Raw genomic sequence first — 23154 nt, 5'->3', positions numbered from 1 at the left:
ATGACATTTTAGGAGTTTTTTTTTCCCCCTGAAAGGTAGCGTTATATAATGGATTGCAGAATTCCAATATTAATGTTTACATTTATGATTGTCAACACAACAGTTAGTGTCTGCTCTGCCTCAACTTGAGTGAGGTGACAAATTTCCAATCTAATGAATATAGAAAAAAAAGTTTAAGGACAAGCAATTAAACCTTCACAGTAAAAGATTGCATTTTATTGATAAGAAAAAACTTTTTTTTAGATGGAAACAAAGTATATTCTACCTACAGGCCACCTCGGTCAACGATTCACACAATAAAATGGGGGGAAAAAGAAAAAAAACAAACACGAGGCTCACAGTAAACAGTAAAAAAGCTTGTTAATTTTATGACACCGATTAGCTTCACAGGTTCTTAAGGTTGGCAAATACTCGAAGCGGACAAAACATAACAAGTAATTTTGTCAATTAAAGAAGCAATTCAAGGTTCAGCCTGCGAGCTGCAGATTTGTGTAATCAGCTTTCGACGTAACATTATGCGCGTTTACCCACCATCCAATCAAAACCACGGATTTCTTTATAAAAGAAATCTCCAAGAAGCTGAACAATGATGAAAAAAATAAAAAATTAAATTGCTTTCCTTCAACGCATAAGTATTTAAAAAAAAAAATCAACAGAAAAACAAATCTTTAAGGCTGTGGGAAGGAGCCGGCTGTTTAGGGTTTTCCGATCATGGAATGTATGTATAAAAAAATTCAAAACATATGATCACGATGTGTCCTACAAGGAGGCCTGAGTTTAGGGAGAAAAAACAAAACGAAAAAAAATTAAAGATAAAATGCAGAATTACAAAACATTTCCTCCCAACTCCTCTGTAAATGGATGATGGGCCTTTCTATCGGTAATGACGTGGCGGCGGGCTATGCTGTGGAGGGTGCCTCCTGGGTGGCGGGCTATGCCGCGACATAGCATGGCGTGGAGGTGACTGGTAGCGCAAAGGTGGAGATCCTCGGTTGTAGAAGGGCGGAGAATAGCGACCTCTGGATCTGGAACGAGAACGTGACCGACCCCAGTTGGAAGCGCCTCTCTCCTCATAGACACGGATGTAAGAGGTCTCGCCCTGAAAAAGGGAGAAAAAACCCCCCCCACACGAATCAATACACACATTTTATTGGGTAGAGGTGAAGAACGAATAGAACATGTCGGCACTGGAACACACTTGATGCGAACGGAACTCGGTCCGATCCAATCTGCGTAGCGCGTACTCCATGTCCTCCCTACGGAGAAATTCTACCACACCCTCGCCGTCGCGCTGCACATCTGCAAAACAAACATCTCCGGCTTCTCGCATGTGATCCTTCAGATCCTGCCAGCTCCCAGTTGGCGGCAACCCTAAAGGGAAAAAGACAAAGGCAAAAAGACAAAGGCAAAAACGTTGGGGTCTCTCGTCTCATTGCTCTACCAACATGTAAACCCTCTAAAGGCCTTGCTTTTGCTTTACATATGAAAATGTTCTCAAGTCCAAACACCAAGTGAAAGCTAAGCTCGTTGTAAAGAGATGGAGAAGTGGGAGGAGCTTGTGTTTTGGATGTGTGTTTTTCCTACAATAATGCATTCTCCTGGTGTTACAATAAGACACCGTTCTATTTAAACTATTTAAACTGATCCGTAGTTTGTCTTAAATAGTCACGTTTTGTAAACATTTGGGTTTACAAGAAAACTCAGCTCGTTTATCCTCTTTTATAACTACTTTCAGTTTTATCAGACGCTTTCGTCAAAAGCAGTTTACAAATGAGGAAACCATCGGGGGAACGCTCGGGAAGCGTGACAATTGAACAATTACCTCTCTACCTCCTGAGCTACACAAAATCATTCAACCGGCCAGCATGTTATGTGATTGGGTGCCGACTGCTCTTTGGATCTTTTGGTTTACCTAACATCTAAAGAGTTCATGTAAAGCATCTTTAATTATTTACAGCTCTGCTCCAGTACTTACTGCTTATATAAGAGTTCAATGCCAAACCTAGAGTTGAAAAAGTGTAAATGGACAGTCTATTTCATTGCTACAATACATTCGTTTAAGTTGTTAAAGTACATGTTTATTTTAATTTCTTTAAAAATCTCAGGAGGTAGAACTCCACCCACTTCTCCAACTACTATGGTTCGGCCTTTGATACTCAAGCATAGCCTTGCTAGGAAAAGATTTTGTAAATGTATGACAACTTAAACTTTTCAGTTGGCCTATAACCCACAGTGTTGCAATCACATTTGGGATGATTAGTTAAGACAAGACAACATTATGACACCTTATACTTTAAGGGTTTGGTGTTGGATAAGCAGTCCATGTACATGGATTGCATAAACAATAAATACAAAACAAATAATAAATAATACACAATGACAAAATCACACCTACCAGTCACTACAGCTGGAGTTTGGGATTATTCAGCCAACATGAGCGGTTTGTTTGCTTTTTGCTTTTTCATGACCTTAGAAGCAGACTTGACCTTATCCACTCAGTCCCCTTGACCTCCAGTCCGCCATGCGAGAAACATATCTGCCTATGACTCAAGACGTCCTCTACTAGTCCCTTTGTCCTCCAGTCCGCCATGAGAGAGAGAGAGAGTGACACATATCTGCCTACGACTCATGACGTCCATTTACTAGTCCCTGGTCCTCCAGTCCGCCAAGAGAAAGAGGGGAACATATCTGCCTACGATTCCTATGTTCCTAACAGTCCCCTTGACCTCCAGGCCGCACCGAAAGAGAGATTAATATTAACTGGCTACGACTCATCGCATCCACCTACCAGTCACTATGACCCGGAATTCAGATCTTCGAGTTGGGGGTCCAAACCTTCCTCTTGGTCCTCCTCCTCCTCCTCCTCCTCCTCCACCACCACCACCACCGCCTCCCATTGGTCCAGTTTTACCAGAGGATCGAGGATACTCCACACGCAGCTTGGAGTTCCCATATCCATATCCATTCCTTCCATAGACAGCGTCGTCTGCATCCCTAAGAGAAGAGAGCAAAGACCTCCTTACCAAAGCACACCTAGCGGACATAGGTTGGATATCCATCCATCCCCTGCTGGTGGTCACTGGAGATGATATTATACCACAAAACTTAAGGTGTCCAACAACGGGAATGTGATTCGACTTGCCAAAGACCATCCCAAAAACTCACCGTGGGTCTTCGAATCGAATGAAGGCAAAAGGGATGGTGCCCCTATTATTCTTCAGTTCAATTTCACGGATTTTTCCATATTTGTAGAAGAGATCCTCAATGTCTCTCTCCTGGACATCCATGGGAAGATTCCCCACGTAGATGCGGCCATCAGACATGGTGGTTGAGAGGGTGGCACTGCTGACACAGAATGGGGGCACCTGCAGACTTTAAGATCACCTCTTGCTTTCACAAATAGCTGTGGAAGTGGTCCTTATCCTATTCCTAGTTCCAAAACTTAGTCCATCCGCAGCCAATTCCTTAAGTTAGAAAAAGATTAACCTATAAACCAGGGATGCGGCCATGATAGTAGTAAATGATGAGTTTGGGGGGGGGGGGAGAAAGGCACAGGACTTCGGATCCAAGCCTGAAAGCTTTAAACACAAGGTAATCAATGTTCACCAACTTTAATAGATAGTAACAGTATTATGCTGTTGAAACTGGATTATGAGCATTGCATGGAGAACCCAAAAGGAAATAAATCCTGACTTATTTGATTACAAATTACTTCCTTCAAATTAATATGTACAAAGGTGAGACAAAAAAGCTTACAGCAATATGGTAGATCCCAAATATAAGGACTGTGTGATCATTCAGGAACATTTGATTGTCAACATTAACGATAAAAAAATAAATGGATGGAGAATCGCACATCCATGGGTTTACCTCCTGTGCTATTTGACGGCCTATCACACCAACCCACTTCTGACCCACACGTTTTTAAAAATAAATAAAAAGGTCTGGTTTAAATGACAAAAAAAAAAGCGTTCTTACATCAATCTAGCTTACATCTGGTTAAATAAAGTATGCATCCAGATCAGTTTGCCATTCTTTGAGCATAATCTATATTTTAAATACATTTAAACGAATGTGACTCTACATGGAAACGTGCGTAATAGTCTGGCTGACATTGAATCGTGTATATATAGAGAACAGAAAAATACTTTATTCATCCTCCAGCGGGGGATATTCAAAATAAATACATATACACATTTGTGACCAGGTTGTTAATCTTAATTGCGTCTTCTTCCCTGGTCTCCTATTATTTGCCTGTACTTTGGACGTTTGCGCGGCCTTCAATTAAACTCGAACAGTTGGTCAACCTACTAAACCTGTTTGCTACCCGAGAGGCACAGCCAGGCTGTTTCATGATCAACGTCAGCTTAAATATAAAAAACTGCAGGTCTGCGCGTTCGCCTTCATTTAGCATACAACACTGCACTCACCTTTAGCGCTAAAACAATGTCGAGGCTACAGCTAAAATGCTGCAGCTAAAGCCAAGCTAGTAACGTTAGCCAACGAGGCGTCGCATGCATCAAAAGCGTGTCTTACAACGAACACATTTGGTAATCAATCGCGTGTCTCGGTTTGTTTCACTGGACTTTTCAGCGTGGCGTTTGTAAATCGAACATGTACGTCTGCCGTGATTCACACACCAGCTAATTCCTTCTCCAGACGACTCTTTGTTGATACAATAAGGTCAGCTCGTCGTGCTAATAGCCTCTGCTGCGGCTAAAATGTACCAATATTTCTAATAATCTACAGCAGCGGGAATGGGCAGTGGACGTTAAATGTGTATTAAAAACAATTTAGAATCATTATGGATGCACGATTACCTTTTTAAGGAAGTAATGACGCCTTTTGCTGTTGAATTAATGCTACCAGTGCGTGCACTGTGCTGCTTCCGTGTTAGCAATCTTAGCGAGTGGTAAGCTTCTTCTTCTACTTCCTATTTCCGGGAGGCAGTAGTCAAGACAAGTTCATTGTTGCCTCCTGCCGTTATTCAGTGATAACAAGATTCTTATATGCTGAGAGTAAGTAAATGTAAAAATCCACTAAAACCCTTTTCATGAACAGTTGTCACAAAGGGATTCACAAAGATAAAAATGAAAAGAGAGGCAGAGATAAACACATGTCACATAGTGATATAAAAATGATGATAGAAACATAAAACGAGACATTGCATTAAATGGCAACCAAACAATAAAAATTAGACACAATTAAACAAAACAAAATTAAAACAAATAGGTCTTAAGCTGCTTTTTAAAGGTGTCCATGGTGTTCAGAGATCACAAGTGCAGTGGGTGAGAGCTCCAAAATTTCTCACCAGTACAGTATCCTTTCGTTCTGAATCATCAACCCCTGATGAGAGGACCTTGGGGTCCTATTGTTGTGGTAGGGCTTCAGTAAGTCTAACAAATAAATAGACGCTCGACCATGCAAAGCCCCAAAAGGTAGAACAAGGATTTTAAACTGGATTCTGAACCTGATGAAGGACCAGTGTAAATCCACTATCTAAACCAGCTGAATCCAATTCATAGGCTGGAGCTTATCCAAGCTATCATGGGCGAAAGGCATGGTACACCTTGGACAGGTCGCCAGTCCATCACAAGACCACATAGAGACAAATGAGACAAACATCCACCCATGCTCACATTCACTCCTAGGGACAATTTAGAGTGACACAGGCAACCTTTTTATTTATCTATTCAAAAGCCCATTTCTGCCAATAACATCTCACATTTCCAAGAAGGCATATGAAACAATAGAAAAAGTACTGGTAGATTGTTAATAGCTCATTTTCTCCTAAGACATAAAGATGGGGAGGCTGAGCTGGTCCTGTGATGTAGCTGTATCCTGCAAATGCTCACTGAATGGGAGACTTTTAGGTTTAGGTTGCCCCAGATTAAGAGTTTTGAGTTGGTAGTCACTTCACGCACCAAAATACATACTCTCAAGCCTAGTCTTTCTTTGTATCAGAGGATGTATGGATGTATTTGCAGAATCCCTCCTCAAGGACAATGGACAAGTTCTCAGGACAGAGATATTGCCCAGAGCCTCAGCTGTTCCAAGTGCTAGGCAAAATTATGATGACAGTATTATCGCTTCTCTTTAGTTGTATCTTCTCATTTACATAGTTAAATTCAATCTCAGATAAGCCTCCCAGCATCTCTCTGAAACTTCAGAACAACAATTGATGAAAATGGAATTTATTCATTAAAGAGCCATATAGAGGAATTTCAGGTGTTATATATTGGAGTGAGATTAAATTTTGCATAAGGTTTGCAAAAGGATGCTCATAACGTCAGTATATAGCACGAGCTGATACAGTTTTATTATACGTGTGCATTCTTACCATAAATGAAAAGAGCTACACAGATATGATTTAGAAAGAAAGTATTACTTCTCCTTCTGCATACAGTCATACAATATGAATTCGACAAGTTGCAAATGTATTTTTTAGAGATTGGAGCGGCCACAGGGAAACAACTTTTGTAATGGAAGGCTCGTGACTTAATTTAGCTATGTTTTGTGATGGCATCATAGAAAATTACCCTTACAGTGAGGTACAAAAACTGTATAGCTGCTGAAATCAGGAAAGAAACCGCCATAACTACACGTGCACAGACATGTGAGCCGCTCCGCCCCTCTCGTATGCTTAAATGCAGCCATTCCAGAAAGTCCGCTCATTACAGGCCGTCGCGGCAAAGAGGCTGCCAGAGAGGGAAACCACTTTAATTAGTAGGCAGCAGTTGAGTTCACAAATTGGAGATAAAAAAACATGTCTTACACAAAGTTTGCAGCATCTTTCGCACGGGCAAACCAGGGCAACATCAGGAAAATAAGCGTTTCACCTGCACGATGTCGGTCAACCGTAGCATCCACCAAGAGTCAGGAAGAGAAAGAGCAACACATTGATGGCTGCACCGTGGTGGAAACGGAACCGGTCGAACTTATCAGCCAGACCAAAAGTGTGAAAAAGCCGCAGCTGAACAGAATTCACGTCGACTTCGACAACACCAAGGAGGCCTACAAAAGCAAGGGTAACGTTGAACTTCTCAGAAGTCTGCTCGTCTTTAAGCTTTGCACCATTGATGTCCTCGTCGAGAAGAACAAGGAGGTACGTTCAGTTTTGTTATCACCAAATTGCGCAAAAACCCGTGCGTGGGCAAGAAATGATAGAACTTTCTCGTGCTTGCTCTGTTTTGCAGTTGATGGAGCTGAGCAAAAAGCTGCTCGGTCAGCGGATCTTTGAGAAGCTCATGAAGATGACCTTCTACGGTCAGTTTGTGGCGGGGGAGGACCACAACTCCATCAAGCCCTTAATTCAGAAGAATCAGGCATTTGGCGTGGGAGCAGTTTTGGACTACAGCGTGGAAGAAGACTTGACGCAAGAGGAGGCAGAGAAGAAGGAAATGGAGTAAGTCATGCTGACATCCAGCGGAGTTGTATGACCTGTGAATGCAGGCTGCTCTAATCTAAACGCCAAGCACAGGGCATCAGTATCATTTTATATATGCAGCATTTGCGTGGAGAGCCATTTACTCAGGAGTTATACACAATGAGTTTATAAAAGCCAGCTGAGACATGTTTATTTGTATAGCCAAGCCCAGTATCATGTGTCTTGGTTGGACCAAGCCAGTGTTTTATTTATATATATTATATTTCAACAATAAGGAAACATTCTTTAAAGAAAAAGAACTGGCCAATCAGAGAGCCTTTTAAGGTTAGACCCCTCTGCACAGCCCCTCTCCAAGCATGGCTGTAATATCAGCAGGCTTGGAAGAGCATAAACATTTTTTTTAAATTTTTTTCAAAGGTCAACCGGACTCCATGATTGTGGGGTACACGTGGTAGGACACTGCAGCTCACTTTGTCAGTGGCTCCACTATAGCAGCAGGTTTAACCAGCCTTGATAGAGATGTAGGGAATGTGCTAGAAAAAGTTTAATGTGGCACTGATATTTAAAACGCAGGTAAGAAAGTCTGGTTTAACCAGTCAAGTTCAATACTCTGTTAACTTTGACTTGTTTTGGTGACAAGTGTCCGTGTCGTGGATTTACACTCACAATTGGTAAATGATTCCACTAGGTTTTATTTTTATATTAGTCTGTGCTCATCTCATTTCAGGTATGACTTCTGTTATGCTTCCCTTGAAAGTCACCTGAGTCACATAATACAGTCTGTTTCCATCTCATAAATGGACTATAGTCTAAATGAATGTGCTATATTTATTCTCAAGTACTCTGGCCGTGCCAGTCCTCCATTGGCTTACTAAGACAGACCCCTCTCCTCTGATTGGTTGAGCAGGGGGTTCAGCTGGAGCAGAGGACATGATGAGAGGGCCTCTAACTCACATTCTTTCATAGGGCACATAAAGTGTTGCGCAATGTCCTGCAGGGGAGAATAAACATGTCTTTTTTTTCCATTTAGTATTTTACAAACTACAAACATACACACATACAAGCTAGCAGCCTTTCTTATTATGATTTGAATGAATTTATTAGAACCCTTTTTAAATCTGGAGTAAGAAAAGACTGCTTCACCCAGGTGACACCTCAGTGACTAAAGGGGCATAAAGAAAAAGCTTTTCTTAACAGGCAACTTTTGTTCTTGTCACAGTCTAAATTTTGTACTGCAGTAGAACAATCTATGGACTCCCCTGAGTTTATGCATGCCATGCTCTGGTAGATTAACTGCTATATGAAGCAACAAATGTTGAATGTGTTAACGGTTTCAGCTGGAGGCATGTTTGCACTGTTCTTTTCTGATGCCAAGCTGTCCTTGTTTTTCAGCTCTTGTGTTTCCGAGGCAGAGAGAGAAAGTCCAGGTATGTTCATGAACGGAAAACAAAATGTATAGATATCTTTTTTTTTTAAATGTTGCACAACATTTCAACTCCATGTTTCACGAAAGGAAGGCGCTGCTTTGCAGTCGACCGGTAAGGGGTCGGGCTGAACTAACCGAGCTACTTGTTTGCGCTGACGTTGAGTTGCTTCATTCTGGGGGTAATTGCAGTGCAAGTGTCCGGTTCTAATGTTGGTATGTCATGTGGCCATGTTGCCTGAGCCGGACTGCACTGGTTTTAGCTGGAGGGTAATGACATATCCAGTTCAGCTGCTACGTTGAGGTGAAGCTTAGTTCGTGTGAAGGAGTTGATGTTTAGGAGGCGGATAAAAGGATACCTGAGAAAACACAAATTTCTAAATATAAATTCTTGTTGTCACTCTTTCTGGTGGTTGTATTTAGGATAAATGAGTAGCTACATGTGTCTGATTTAAGAAAGGCTGTAATGGCCATGGGACTAACAGATCAATGTTTTTGATGCATTTACTGTATGAACGCTAAATAAAAAAGAACTATATATACACATAACAAGAGGACAGTTTACTATCAGTGATGTCTGGCTCCTGATTAATGATTAATACAGACATTTTTCCATTTATTTTGGGAGAAAAAAAGCTTGAAGTTGTTTCATTCTTCTCTTCAGGCGACGGTCACCGTGAGAAAAAGTACAAGGCTCATCGTCAGTTTGGGGACAGGCGTGGGGGGGTTATAAGTGCTCGCACCTACTTCTATGCAGACGAGGCCAAATGTGACAACCAAATGGAAACATTCATAAACTGCATCAAAGCTTCTGGTAAGTTGTTTTCTGTGGAAGCCGTTTTTATGTGTGTGTGTGTATATATATATATATATTTATACATTAGTTACAGTTTGGTTAGTATGGTAATATGGTAAAGTTAATATTGCTTAACTTGTACGTGTGGCAGAAGCGATTTAGACGAGCTGTGATTTGATTGCATCAAATAATCTGAAGTTAATCAATTTCAGGCGGAGCTTCTACTGATGGATTTTCTGCCATCAAAATGACGGCATTGGGACGCCCGCAGTTTCTTGTAAGTTCACGTCTTCAATCATTAACTGACAGATAAGTGACTCGATTTAAACAAAGTAATGAATTGCAATCATCTGGCAGTAACAGTTCTTCCGGTGATAGCTTTTTATCTGCAGGATAGTAGAAGTAAAGGATAGTAGAAGAATAGATTAGTGTTTCAAATAGAATTTGAAAAAACAGAATAAGTTTTGTGCTTGTTAATGTAGATCTGAGTAAGTCCCAAACACTACCAAACACATTGTTCCCAAAAATATGGCAAAAGTTTAGCTGCACGAAATACTCACTTCACACCTCAGTGTCAAAGTTGTGTTACGCTCTTAAATGAAGCTAAATAATCTCCTCTTAGCTGATTTTACAAATGCAGTTAATAAGAACGTAATGATTAGTTTTTTTGTACTGTGTTTGAACAGCTCCAGTTTTCAGAGGTTCTGGTTAAATGGAGACAGTTTTTCAACTTCCTCGCAGCACAACAGGGTAAATCTGACATGACAGTTCTGGAACAAAAGCTGGAATTGGAGCAGCTGAAGGTGTGTATCAGTGTTTTACAGGTTTGGCGAGAATCACTTAAAATGCCAAAAGCAGTCTTGTCTTCATAACTGTTGGAGCAATGTATTCCTTAACACGGTTATGAATTTCTTTAAATTTTTCAATTTTTGTCCTTGTAGGACAATTTGGCTGAAATGGGCTTAGGAGCCAAAGATGACATTGAGAACTGGTTTACCGGAGAGAAGCTGGGTTTGTCAGGGTAGGATGATCTCTCATTTCGGTGGCGTAATCATCTGCTCATACTTTCCACAGTGATCTGCATGCGAGACGTTTCAAACACTCTGATTTGAAAGTTTTGAGGAATTTCAGCCTGTGTATTGCAATTTTCAAAATCAAATTATTTTCATTATTTCCAGAACAATAGATCTGCTGGACTGGAACAGCTTGATAAATGATACGACAAAAATCTCCAATCTGCTTATGGTGCCTAATATTGAGGTAAGTCATTGTCATACAAAGCTTTAACTGAGAGGGAAAATGATAAGTAACTATCTGTTTGCAAAGTTTACTGTGCATGTTGATACAGACTGAGTTTAAGTACATTAGCTTATCTAAGCAGTGTAATTGAAGGCAACTAAACTTAATCATTAGGAAAAGAGACACAGAACAAACTGTTAGAGGCATTGCCATCTGTCACATTGAGTTTTTGGGTTTATTTTAGGTAATTAAAAATGCAAATGCAAGTGAGTCTACTTTTTGTGTTTTGGTTGTAGACTGGCCACCTGGAGCCTTTGTTGACCAAATTTACAGCTGAGGAAGAGAGCCAGATGAAGAGGATGCTGCAGAGAGTGGATATTCTGGCAAAGGTGAGGACGCCAAACTGGTTTGGTGTAAATTTGTCACATAAATATTTAACGGCATGTACATGTATACAGAAGCCTCAGCCCAGGTGTAGGGTCATGGTGAAGGGAAAATTAAATGAATTGCTACAGAAAATGCCCCGTTCATGTTGTGTCTATGTGCAGTGATGATACATTGCTAACATAGCTATTGATATAAGAAATGCTGTTGTTTGTATTATGAAAACTGTTAAGATTAAAAAAAAAAAAAATAATTGCTGCTGTACTATGAAGTGGTATTGCATGTTTGGGAAGGGCACATACTGAAATGCCCTTTGCGTTCCTCAGCATGCCCTGGAGAATGGGGTAAGGCTAATGGTGGACGCAGAGCAGACGTACTTCCAACCAGCCATCAGTCGACTGACGCTGGAGATGCAGAGGAAATTCAACAGAGAAAAGCCAGTGATTTTCAACACTTACCAGTGTTATCTTAAGGTTCGGCCACAGATTCCTTATTTATTAAGAGCTATTACACTCTTACTTCTGACTGTCTAAGAATTCCTGAGGTACTGGGTAGTTATGTAGAGACATTATGGCGCTGCATGCCTGATTTATTTTCAATTTTTTCATTCCCTTCTTGCTACTTAAAGAAGAAAAACTATTTTTAACAAGATTAACCTTAAAAGGTAAAGCTCTTCACATGTGTAAAATGCAATTCAGTTTACATGTCATATTTAGAGATTGCAGGTTATCTGTTTTAATGATGCTTCACAATTTTGTGGTCAACTTTTGAAAAAAAAAAAATTTTATTATTTTTTTTATTATGACCATTAGGAAGCCTATGACAACGTAACTGTGGATGTTGAGCTATCTCGAAGGGAAGGCTGGTACTTCGGTGCCAAGCTTGTTCGTGGAGCTTACATGTACCAAGAGAGGGCCAGAGCTCAGGAAATTGGCTATGAAGATCCAATAAACCCAGACTATGAGGCTACTAACAGGATGTATCACAAGTAAGTCCTTAGTTACTGTCAAGCTCATTTTGTGCTGTCAGGAAGTGTTGAAATCCCAACCATCTGTCTCGTTGTTTGTCCAGGTGTTTGGAGTATGTGCTGGAGGAGATCGAACACAGCAGGAAAGCAAATGTCATGGTTGCATCTCACAATGAGGACACAGTGAAGTTCACCCTTGAAAAGTATGTTTTTTGCGTCTGGCCTGTTTAGAAATTTCAGAGTTGGTTAAATGCAGCTAAGTGCAGGTTTTGTTTGCACATACACAAAAGCTTCAAAGCTCTTATTCATAAAAGGATTTACTGCCGCGGTTTAAAGTAATGCCTATGACTTTCAAATTTCCAAAGCATTTATGGTTATTGAATGAGATTACGAAACCACCGGTGGAATACTACACTCAACCTCCATTTACTCAACAGCGCTTTAACACAAGCAACTCTGCTTTTTTTCAGGATGAACGAAATGGGCCTTTCACCCACCGAGAATAAAGTTTATTTTGGACAGCTGCTTGGCATGTGTGACCAGATCAGCTTCCCGCTAGGTATGTTGGACTCAGCTCAGTTACTAAATGCAAATAATAACTTATGCAACCACGGAGGCTTACATCACATGGTCAGGTGGCTGTGGGGGCTCCTCTCAAACATAGCAGATGTCAGCGTCTTCTCTACCCAGGCAGTCACTGAACTTAGAAAGGGTTTTTCCAAGCTGTATGGTGTGTTGAGAGTAAACAAGTTCCTGGTATTCATAGCTGACTCACCAAACATTATGACGGGTTAGCTGAGCTCTGGGGGGCAGGCTGAGGATGGACCTGTCACCACATCGTCATCGTTAACAGTTAGTCCAGGACATTCTGTACATGGTGTGCAGTATTTCTGTGCTGTGTATTACAGAGCATAAAACAACAAGACATGTCCTTACACTCTCATTTGAAAGCTGCCACATTTTTACCGTATATGTTGTGGGCGCTCACAACAATACATGACTCCATATGTGTTTTGAAAAGACTTGATTTCAGTATAATAGCAGTTTGAAAAGCCCTGAAACTAAGTAATAAAGTAATAAACTTTGTTTATTACTGCAAGTGCAAGAAAACAGCTGCAAGTAAGATACTGCGAGTGTTCTGTTTCTATGGATCTCAAGTCTGAAAGGGCTTAAATGTAGTATTTATTCATCATCAATTAAATGCTTGATGTAAAGAGACGATGTTTCAGTCTTGGATTTGCTGCACAGTTTTTCCCCACATTTGTTTCTCCAGTGACAAATCAGTGGCACCTGAAAAAATGTTTTAATCAGGTCTCCTTGATCTCCTTATTCAAAACAGGTCAAGTTGGTTTTCCAGTGTACAAGTATGTTCCTTATGGCCCTGTCAACGAGGTGATTCCATATCTGTCTCGTCGGGCTCAAGAAAACCGTGGCTTCATGAAAGGATCTCAGAGGGAGCGCAGCCTGCTGTGGACGGAGCTGAGACGAAGGCTGCTGGGTGGTCAGATTTTTTACAAGCCCGTCTACTGAGTAACCGGACCGCAACACACTGACTGCGATATATCTGTAACCATTCCATTATACATAATATACCACTGTCTGCTAGCTGCTCTTTTTATTGTAAGTTTGAGGTCTTTCCTTGGGATTGTGAAACTGGACTTCTTGGAAGAAAGGTGTTTATATGTTACTGACAAGTATTTCAGGGATGAGTATTGAAAGAAGTTTGTTTTGCTTTTTGGAGGATGTTGTAATAAGGAGGTTTTTAAAGCACTGACATTGCAACAGCATATACACTGCAGAAGTAAGAGGTGATGATTGAGATTTGTGTCCTATTTAGAATGAATTTTACTTTAAATTGACCATGATATTCTTCCTAATTAATTCAGCAGAATAACGGCCGTGATATTTTTTTAAACCTGGCCTATTAAATCCCTGGATGCTGATCCTTTTTCATGGTGGGAGAAGTGTAAAAGAAAGAGAGTTTATTGTATATGTTTGATTACCAAGGTGGCTTAGTTGTACATAAAAACTGGCGTGTGCTTTCAAAAAGAAAATAGTTTTGTCAGAGGTAGCTCTCTCTTAAAAAGTGCCTTCAACTGGAAGCAAACAACTACTTCACAACCTGTTTCTCTGACTGTGGATAGATTTTATTTGCACGTTAATGGTCCTATCCCATTAACAAGAAGCAGGTGCCATGGAAAGTGAAAAGACTGATTTTGTTGTGATTCATACCTTCCTTCTTTAATTGTTGACATATACCAGATGGTTCTAACAATTTCCTGTGAGGTGAAGACCGTCTTTTTTTTCCATTAGACACTGTCAGCAGCTGCTCTAAGCTGATAAATGGGAACATGTTGTGATTACTCCTGCAGCTTTCTTGGAAACTTCACTATTCTAAAAAAACTTACACTGTTGCATGATGTGCTCAGGAGATTAAACTACCCACAGTTTTTGCTGAGAGAATATTCTAAAAAAAAAAAACAACAACAAAAAAAAAAAAAGGTTGTGTCTGTTTTGTCTTTTGTCATAAGTGCTCTCAGATATCGACTCCTTGTAAGTTCCTTTCCTTGTGCTCTGAGAGGCTGGGATTGGTTGAATCAGAAAATACATTACAACTGGAATGTTGTTTGTTTGGACTGCATTAAATCCACTCCAGAAATTGTAAAACGTGTCTTGATCTTGTTTGATTTCAAAACTATGTCACTGATTAATTCTTATGCTGAACAGAGAAAACAGTAGTGCAGATGTTAAATTGTGGGGCCACAACATTAGAAAGATAGAAATATATTTAAAGTTTTGTTCCCTGTGAAATTCCATAATTGTACAACAAATGAAATTGAGGAATAAGTGATTTGGAAGTGATGATCTACAAACAAGTCGACTTTATTTTTATAGAGGTTACAAATGTCTTTTTAGGGCTTTGTCTAGAAAAAGGTTAACAGTTACATTCAAAGTTTTAATGATATTTGTAAATGTTGACAATTTCCAGTTTCATGCCCTTTTTCAGATATACTTTTGTAATAGTAGTTATGGTATACCTCAATAAAATTGATAGTTTTAATGGAAATAAACCAAATTGTTTTCACACCTGCTGAGACTTTGAGTGACACATTAAGTATATTAATGCTGGGCTTGCACCAAACGATTTTCACAGTCTTAGACTAAAAACTGTATAACTGGAGTCTGCGCGCTCCTGTCATCTCGATCGTTAAATTTATGGTATGAAATGTGGTAATCTGAAGACTGCAGATTATCACATTTCATACCAGTCTTTCTGTAGTCTTGGGCTTGGGATCATATCAAACATGTTTAATATTATCGCAGGTCGCAGTGACGTAACACAATCAACAACCAATAGATGAGCACTGACAAAATTGGAAAAAGAAAAGCAGACAGTCAATAACAAACATGTCAGTGGATGTAGAAGAACGACAAGCAGGAACGAAAATGGACTGTCCAAAAGGAGACGCAACTGATGTCACCTGCAGTTCCCTTTGAAGGACAGACAGACCTTGCTGTCCCAGTCCATATAGCCAAGGCCATGCCCATATTCTCTTCTTTTTGTTAAGTTTTTCACTACAAACTACTGCACAGACAAGAGCAGCTGTAGCTAAAAGCTGCTTCTCCTCCATTTTTCTAAAACTTCTGCTGAGCAAAAATTGCATGATGGGAAAAAAAATTAAAAAATCTAGTTGTAGTCTTGTAAATAGTTACCCTACAAGATTCTTTGTAAAATCTTTAGTCTGAGGCTAGTCTAGGACTAAAAACTCTAAACACTAGTCTTTAGATGTGAGCTGATAGGCTTAAGTCTTCTGGTGTGTGGGTAGCTGTCATTAAAATACATAAATTGCCTTCTTAAAGCAACTGTTGGTAGCATGTGCTGACCGCAGCCTCAGATTCTTATCTTGAGGTGAAATGGATCCTCTGTCCTCTGACGTATTTTTCTGACTGTGACATCAGCTATGTTGCCACACAGGGGCCTGCTCTGCCAAATCACCCTGACCTACTGAGACCAACCTTTTTTGGCCTCAGCCAGAGGCTGCACACGCTGCACACGCTGCACACCTGCGCTCAGTTTTCTCGGGGTTCAGACCACCCAATGTCACACAGCTTAGTTGAGACCAGACACACACTGTGTACAAGACAGTATGTGTGTTGTAGTGATATTGTTGTTACAGATTATACCTAAGCTACATTTAAAAGATTTGTAAAGTTCAGTTTGTCCAAAGACAAATTCCTCAATGAATTTACAGGATGTGAACACAAATTTGGACAATGCATTGTAAATGATATATATATATATATATCTAGAGTAGACTATTGCATATGCTCATATGACAAAGCCCACAGATTCTCATATTGAGAGATCAGCCCAAGGAGAGAGAGAAGAGGAAAAAACACTTCTAAAATGCATTACAACCATTTCTCCAGTGTATTAAAATTCCTTTGCAAGGATTTATAAAATTCAAACGTCCAGAGGATGTTCACATATGCCCCTCACTGACATGACAGTCTTGACAAGATTTGAGTTTTCAAAGAGTTTGTCAAAAGATGGAATCATTTTTCAAACTGTGGCACTATAACATAAGAAATAGCATACATGTTTCACACATATTTTATAGGGAAAAATTTGACCATACTCCACTGGATTTAACTTTTCTGTGGTCCTCTAGTATGTTTTAGGATTGATGTCATGATTTCACGGTTGACATGTGAGGGCCTTGATAGCCTCTCTCCAATTTACACATCTGATCTGATTGTGTTATGCAAGCCTGCAAGAACTTGTGGATCTGCTGGCAGAGTACTGCCATGTGTGCCTTAAACACACCTAAAAACCAGAGGGGGTTTTTAACTTGTTTTTACTTGTGCTGCCCCAAAGTTGTGGAATGAAGATGAACCTGAAGAAATTAGGTCAGGAGGTTCAACTACGGTGACTTGCAAAAGTTTGCTGGCTACCTTGATTTGTGGTTGTTTGATATTATTTAGTAGTAACACACTTTGTGACATAAGTTTTAATAACAGCTATCTCAATAAAGATTCCTCCTTTTATAATACATGGAGTGCACACTTTATTCTGACTCTTGCAAGCACAAGTCTCATTCACATGATCACAAACACATTCATACAGGACAAACTGTTGTATTCTTTTTTTCAATCATTCACAAACTGACACACTGATGAACACATCAGCGGAAACATGGGGTTTAATGAGTTGCCCTTTGATATTAGACCCGGGGATGCTGTGCATTATTATCATTATCACTGAAGTTTTATGTGCAGTTTGAAAAGAATCCATGCCCTCACTTTGCAAATGAACTCAGTGGTGGGCATACTTCCATAATGTCAGTTCATTCATTACGGCCTTTCAGATTCACCAGGCTCCTTCTAGCCACACATTTATGATATAGAATATCTTTATACAGTCTCATCTTTTATCTTAAAACTCAAAAGCCAAATTGTGTCATTTATAATCATGACACATCCATCTCTTCTTACATACATCAGTTCCGTATATGTCTAGAACTATAAATGGCTTGAATTATGGTAGTTATACCGTTGTTTTACACAGAGCTGTAAAGCTGAATACATTAACAGCGTGTTCACTGTTTATTACACTTCAGAAATCTTTTGAAAAGTTGGCTACAAACATTTAAGAACTTCATGAACACTTATAGACACATTATAATGTATCATAGTGCCTTATTGGTTTATAGTGCCTCATTATTAAAAAATGCATATGACTTATCTGATCTGGTTAGATGAAGACACAAAGATACATACAGCACATGCACATACAGCAGAGGTAATGCTTAAAAGTGAAGCGGAATAAAGTTGACTCAGTTTAAACATTCCACACTGCCAATTCTGAATACATAAAGCAAGCAGTTATTATGTTCAATAACATATTGATACTTTTCAAACCTTATTCAATGCAGCACACTGTCTCGCAACAGATTTGTAGAGAGATGTCCTTTAACAAAAGCCTGTTTAACAAACACATTCAGCCCCTATGGGAGGAGAAATACATCTTGCTTTTTCTCAGGCCTCCAAACAGCCAATGAGATGCCACTTCTGGGGGTGTGTTCATCGTGCTGACAGGGGTGTCTTTCAATTTGGACAAAGAGTGGTAAACAGCCGGACACTGCCAATGATAGCATCTCAACGTAAGTTTAATTGCTTCTTTTTTTTTGCTGTACAAACATACCTCAATATGTCAAATGCTTCATTTAGTGTACGATGTCATGTGTTTTTTGTTAAGTCTTTTATCATCACAGAACGTTTTGAAAACATCCACCACATGTCAAATCTCTCTATCAAATGGAATTGTTCCATCGAGTTTGTGATACTCAGAGAGACTTAAACGTTAAATATAAGTTTTCTTCTTAGTCATAACGACAGATTGATACTGTATAAACTGCAAAGATAAGAAAACAGCGAATACACCACAAAGAGGCACACCTGTTCACGTGACACCACCCGCCTGGGTGAAGGTTATTTTATCAGGAGTAAGCATCAGTCCTGTTTTAACGTCAGAAGCCTATCTAGATGTAAAGCTATTTTCTTCCGATATTTTTTGCTTGAAAATAAGAGAACATTGCATACAGTATCATTTTCTGAAGAGAAGACCGTTCTTCTCCCATTTCTGCTGTCTGTTCATTTTTAAAAACCATACACATGTTTCAAGTGTCAACATAGGAGCTGTGTAGTAGTTGACTGAAAGGATGATGCAGCATTTCTTTTCTTATCGCTATTCAGTCTGTCCCCTCCTCTTACTCCTTTTCACTCCATTTCTCTATCATCCAAGAATTGCTTTGAACTTAGACAAACCAGGTCCTGACATGCAAATCAAAGTTATATTACCAGGGTGAGGGAATTAATGTGGGTAGTTGACACTCGTGTAATAATTGCTATAATTGCTATGTAATAATAACTATTCATGGCTGTTATGTAGTTGCCTACTGGTTAAGAACGAGCACAACATTAGCATTAAAATTGTAAATCCTTATTGGTTTCTCCATATCTGGTCTCCCTGTTTTCATTCTCAGGTTGATATTTGATTTTTGAAAATGTTGAACATCAGAGGAACTAAATGCACAGCTGTGGTACGGAGGTGGATTCCCTGGGTTTTATTGACCAACATCCTGCTGGTACTGTACTGCTTGAGAACCACAAGCCAAATCAAAATCAGGTAAATATTCAAACGCAAATGTCATTGTATTGATATAAGTCAGTTAATTTAATTACAATACAGTACATTTTATTCACAGAGGGCTCCAAGAAGATACATGTCCTCTCAACGTGGCAAAGTCATTGAAGAATAGTTCAGCTATGCTCCTTCAAAGCTCGAGATATGAGGAGGAGTGCTCTCCCAAAGTGAATTTCATGTTCATGAAGACCCATAAAACTGCTAGCAGCACCATCCTCAACATCCTCTTCAGATTTGGGGAAAAGCACAAGCTTAAATTTGCCTTCCCTGATGGACGCAATGACTTTTTCTACCCATCGCCTTTCCAGTGCTCTCAGGTGAAGGATTACAAGCCAGGGGAATGTTTCAACATTGTTTGCAACCACATGCGCTTCAACCATCAAGAAGTGTCCAAACTCCTTCCCCCAGATGCTTTGTATGTCACCATCTTACGTGACCCGGTGGATCTCTTTGAGTCGTCTTTCCATTACTACCACAGAGCAGTTCCCCTCACATGGAGCATCGGTGGGGAGAACAAACTTGTAGAGTTTCTAAACAATCCTCGGGCCTACTACAATCCCAATGCTTTTAACTCATTCTATCTTAAAAATCTGCTCTTTTTTGACTTTGGTTTTGAAAACAACCTTGAGGCTGATGATCCTCGTGTCATGAGAGGCATTCATTACTTATCGAAACGTTTTGATCTGGTACTCATAGCAGAATATTTTGAGGAGTCGCTGATTCTGCTCAAGAATTTACTCTGTTGGACCATGGAGGACATCCTGTATTTTAAGCTCAATGCTCGCATGAGCTCATCTGTGTCTCGGCTGGACCCTGAGATGAGAGCCAAAGCTTTGCGGTGGAATGGGGCTGACTGGAAACTATATCAGCATTTTAATGCTACGTTCTGGGCCAGAGTGGAGGATTATGGGAGAAAAAGGATGAAACGGGAGGTAAACGAGCTGAGGAAAAGAAATGCTGAGATGAAGGCCATCTGTATTGAGGGCGGATATGCAGTTGAAGCCCAAAAGATTCAGAACAGACTTTTCCAGCCTTGGCAGCCAGTTGGAGAGAAATCCATCCTGGGTTACAACATCAGACAAGATGTTGATCCCAAATTCAGGAAAATTTGTGAAAAAATGCTCACACCTGAAATACAATATTTATCAAACTTGGGAGTGAGTCTGTGGCTTACTAGACTGTATGGTTGGTTAAAAGATACAATTTACTGACTTTCTTACGACCATTTTTATTAACTAACCTCAAATTGAAAATGTATTAAACTAGAACAGAACGGTTTATGTGGCAGGTTGTGTATTTGATATATGTGACAATGATAATTTAGATTAATCAAAGACATTCGTTCAGATTTATCACTTGAATTTAATGCCTGAGAATGCTGGAGACTCCTGTCACTCTGAAAATGAACTGAACAAGTGGAATCGCATGGGAAAAGGATAATCTCTCTTCTGTATGAATCAGGGTATTGGCATTGCCAAAGAATGTACTTTAATGAGTGGACTTCACTTGTTCACTGCATTTCTACTTCATTGAGCCAACCGTAATCAAGCCAGAGTGTGAGCCATCACTGATAGAGGGTAGATAACGGAAGACCTGCTTTTTATGACAGGCAGTGTTAGTGTGACCCCTGGAGGCTCGAGGCTTGTGTGCAGCTATATAAAATGGATTCGAATGGCTGTGGCCTCTGACCAGACTTAAACTCAATGGTTTACAGGATGTCGTCATCATTAACAGTGACCTTCCATTTTGTCTTTAGCAATCATTTGTGAATTGTGTTTTTTAAATTCATTTTTTTGGTTTGATAAAAGAACTGCCACATTTTCCTTTACTAACTCTTAGATCTGTCCGATTAAACAACACGGTCTAGCTTATTTAAGTAATGTGGACTTTAAATTGTTACATGTAGTTATAGATAAATAGACTTCACACGTTTACGTGACACATCGAGCCCCTTGTGAAGACCATTTCCTCTCTAAAAAAAAAGCAAAGGTTGAGTTAAACACTTCAGCTCTATTTCCATCACATTGCTTAAAATGTAAAACTTCATCAGAATTTCTTTTCAGCCAAGTTCCTCTTTCCTTGCAGTTATGCTCTCTATGAAACTATTTTTATAGCATATTCTCAGACATGATGCTGCAGGCACTGATTCCGGGAACCTCGTGTACCGTATTATTTGCATGTGAATCGTCTCCTCAAAATAGACCTGAATTGCTGAAGTGAAATCCAACCCTTTTGTGTGTGAAACTCATGTAAACATTGTTTTCTCTTGTCATGTGTACTTGCTCATGTGCATATATACAAAGAATTACCTTTCGTATCTTCAAATTGTGTATTTTTCTATTCAGAGCTTTTTAATAAAGTAGATAGAAATTCCACCCCAAGTGTCCAAATGAAAAATTTGGACACAATTTGGACACTTGGACAAATTATTTTTCTCAATACATTAATAGAATTTTATGGCTGTATGCTGGCACTGTAACTGCTTTCTCTGCCATGACTAGAAAATGTCTTTGCTAATTTCGATTTATCGCTAGTGTTAAAGGCTGACGTGTGGTCAAAAACCCAAACTGAATCTACTTTAATGATGTAGACTCACCATACAATAATGACTTAAAACTGAATTACATTTGCCTGATGTCCTTTCTGTTCAGTTTTTCTTTAAAAAACAAAACAAAAAACATTAGCTTTTGTTAAACTGCCCTGGACATTTGGATGAAAAATTATATCACCTATAACTTCAGCTGCTGGACTATGAAACTGACATATTCATTTAATGATCTAAAACCAACACTTTTTTTTAAGTATGCGAATTCATTTGTAAATTAAGCTCTACACAATTGTGGCAATGGTTTAACAAGCTTCTTTAAGTTTAAACTGGAATTTAATATAAAGAAAACAAAATTAGACGTGAACTAATGCAATCCAGATGCCTCCATAATAATAGTTGCAGTACAAACTGTATATTCATATTTTTGTGATGAACTCTTTTAAAAATGTTGCTTTAGGATTGTAAATCAAAACCATGCAAGACTTTTAAGACATCAACACATATTTAATTTAACAATTTACAATCTGTGAGGACAACGAGGGCATAACAAATATCAGCAAGATAGAGGACGAGGCGGACAGGAACCCCTGCTCCATCTTCATGGTGGTCTAGACTGTCAGTCAGCTTCAACAGGTCCGCCGATAGCCGCTTCAAGCCCGGGCATTACTTTAAGCACATTGTCCATGTAGACAGCTGTATGATTCAGGTGTTAAATCCAGGAAGAGTGGGTAATGGAAATGTGACAACACTTTCGCTTCAGCCTTATATAACCCAGGGCTGCCTCCTATTCCTCGTCTTTGCTCTCGTAGTTGTGTTTGATGTGTTTCCATAGTTTCTGTTAAAAGTCACATATTAGTTAACATTAGACAGATTATATCAGCAGATAAATTGCATGGACAAACAGGTCTTTCAATACGCGTTTGCTCGGCTTAGCGGACAAGCTAGCTAAGCTAACATTAGCGCCGCTTCGCCCTCTGCTTTACAAGGTCAGGATCATTAAAACCACAAAGGAAACACCTACCCCGCGATTCATCTGCTCAAAAATCGTGTCGCCACCTTGGTCAAAAATTCGTTCGAAGAAGACCGCTCCAACCATGATGGTTACAGCAAAAGTGGACGTCCTCCTGAAGAGAAGATTGTAGACGGACTTCGCCAGCGCCATGTCGTCGGTGTAATTTGCACTGCGCAAGAGCGGATGCTGAC

At 39.7% G+C, this 23154-nt stretch overlaps 4 protein-coding genes across 8 annotated transcripts; 2 read left to right on the top strand and 2 right to left on the bottom strand.

The window, feature by feature from the left end:
* Positions 1-187: 187 nt before the first annotated feature.
* On the bottom strand, positions 188-4931 carry srsf9 (serine and arginine rich splicing factor 9). Of its 4 annotated transcripts, none has more exons than XM_072371629.1 (5): positions 4821-4931; positions 3166-3578; positions 2789-2994; positions 1199-1371; positions 188-1099 (listed from the first exon to the last, which is right to left on the bottom strand). In XM_072371629.1, the coding sequence occupies exons 2-5, from the start codon at positions 3321-3323 to the stop codon at positions 875-877; spliced, it is 762 nt and encodes a 253-aa protein (XP_072227730.1). In that variant the 5' UTR covers positions 3324-3578; positions 4821-4931; the 3' UTR covers positions 188-874. The 4 variants fall into 4 exon arrangements, with proteins under 4 accessions (XP_072227730.1, XP_072227733.1, XP_072227732.1 ...); XM_072371632.1 differs by having other exon boundaries at positions 3166-3342; positions 4821-4929; XM_072371631.1 differs by having other exon boundaries at positions 3166-3365; positions 4821-4927.
* A 1741-nt stretch (positions 4932-6672) lies between these two features.
* prodha (proline dehydrogenase (oxidase) 1a) lies at positions 6673-14172 on the top strand. The gene is made up of 14 exons (XM_072371491.1): positions 6673-7105; positions 7197-7405; positions 8780-8814; positions 9475-9624; positions 9819-9883; positions 10293-10409; positions 10548-10627; positions 10785-10866; positions 11142-11234; positions 11556-11702; positions 12042-12217; positions 12301-12399; positions 12667-12755; positions 13536-14172. Exons 1-14 carry the CDS (start codon positions 6767-6769, stop codon positions 13724-13726), a joined length of 1872 nt encoding a protein of 623 aa, XP_072227592.1. The 5' UTR covers positions 6673-6766; the 3' UTR covers positions 13727-14172.
* Positions 14173-18277: 4105 nt separating this feature from the next.
* gal3st1b (galactose-3-O-sulfotransferase 1b) lies at positions 18278-20900 on the top strand. 2 transcript variants are annotated; one of them, XM_072371672.1, is made up of 3 exons: positions 18278-18360; positions 19243-19385; positions 19465-20900. In XM_072371672.1, exons 2-3 carry the CDS (start codon positions 19264-19266, stop codon positions 20612-20614), a joined length of 1272 nt encoding a protein of 423 aa, XP_072227773.1. In that variant the 5' UTR covers positions 18278-18360; positions 19243-19263; the 3' UTR covers positions 20615-20900. The 2 variants fall into 2 exon arrangements, with proteins under 2 accessions (XP_072227773.1, XP_072227774.1); XM_072371673.1 differs by lacking the exon at positions 18278-18360 and adding an exon at positions 19003-19075.
* Positions 20901-22434: 1534 nt separating this feature from the next.
* On the bottom strand, positions 22435-23144 carry uqcr10 (ubiquinol-cytochrome c reductase, complex III subunit X). Its single transcript, XM_072371895.1, has 2 exons — positions 22973-23144; positions 22435-22786 (listed from the first exon to the last, which is right to left on the bottom strand). Exons 1-2 carry the CDS (start codon positions 23111-23113, stop codon positions 22736-22738), a joined length of 192 nt encoding a protein of 63 aa, XP_072227996.1. The 5' UTR covers positions 23114-23144; the 3' UTR covers positions 22435-22735.
* Between the last annotated feature and the right edge of the window lie 10 nt (positions 23145-23154).

The sequence above is a fragment of the Leuresthes tenuis genome, unplaced genomic scaffold, assembly GCF_036924035.1.
Source record: "Leuresthes tenuis unplaced genomic scaffold, fLeuTen1.0.hap1 SCAF_19, whole genome shotgun sequence".
Taxonomy (NCBI): Eukaryota; Metazoa; Chordata; class Actinopteri; order Atheriniformes; family Atherinopsidae; genus Leuresthes; species Leuresthes tenuis.
Note: the sequence above shows the minus strand (reverse complement) of the source record. Positions and strands in the feature narration are given on the sequence as shown.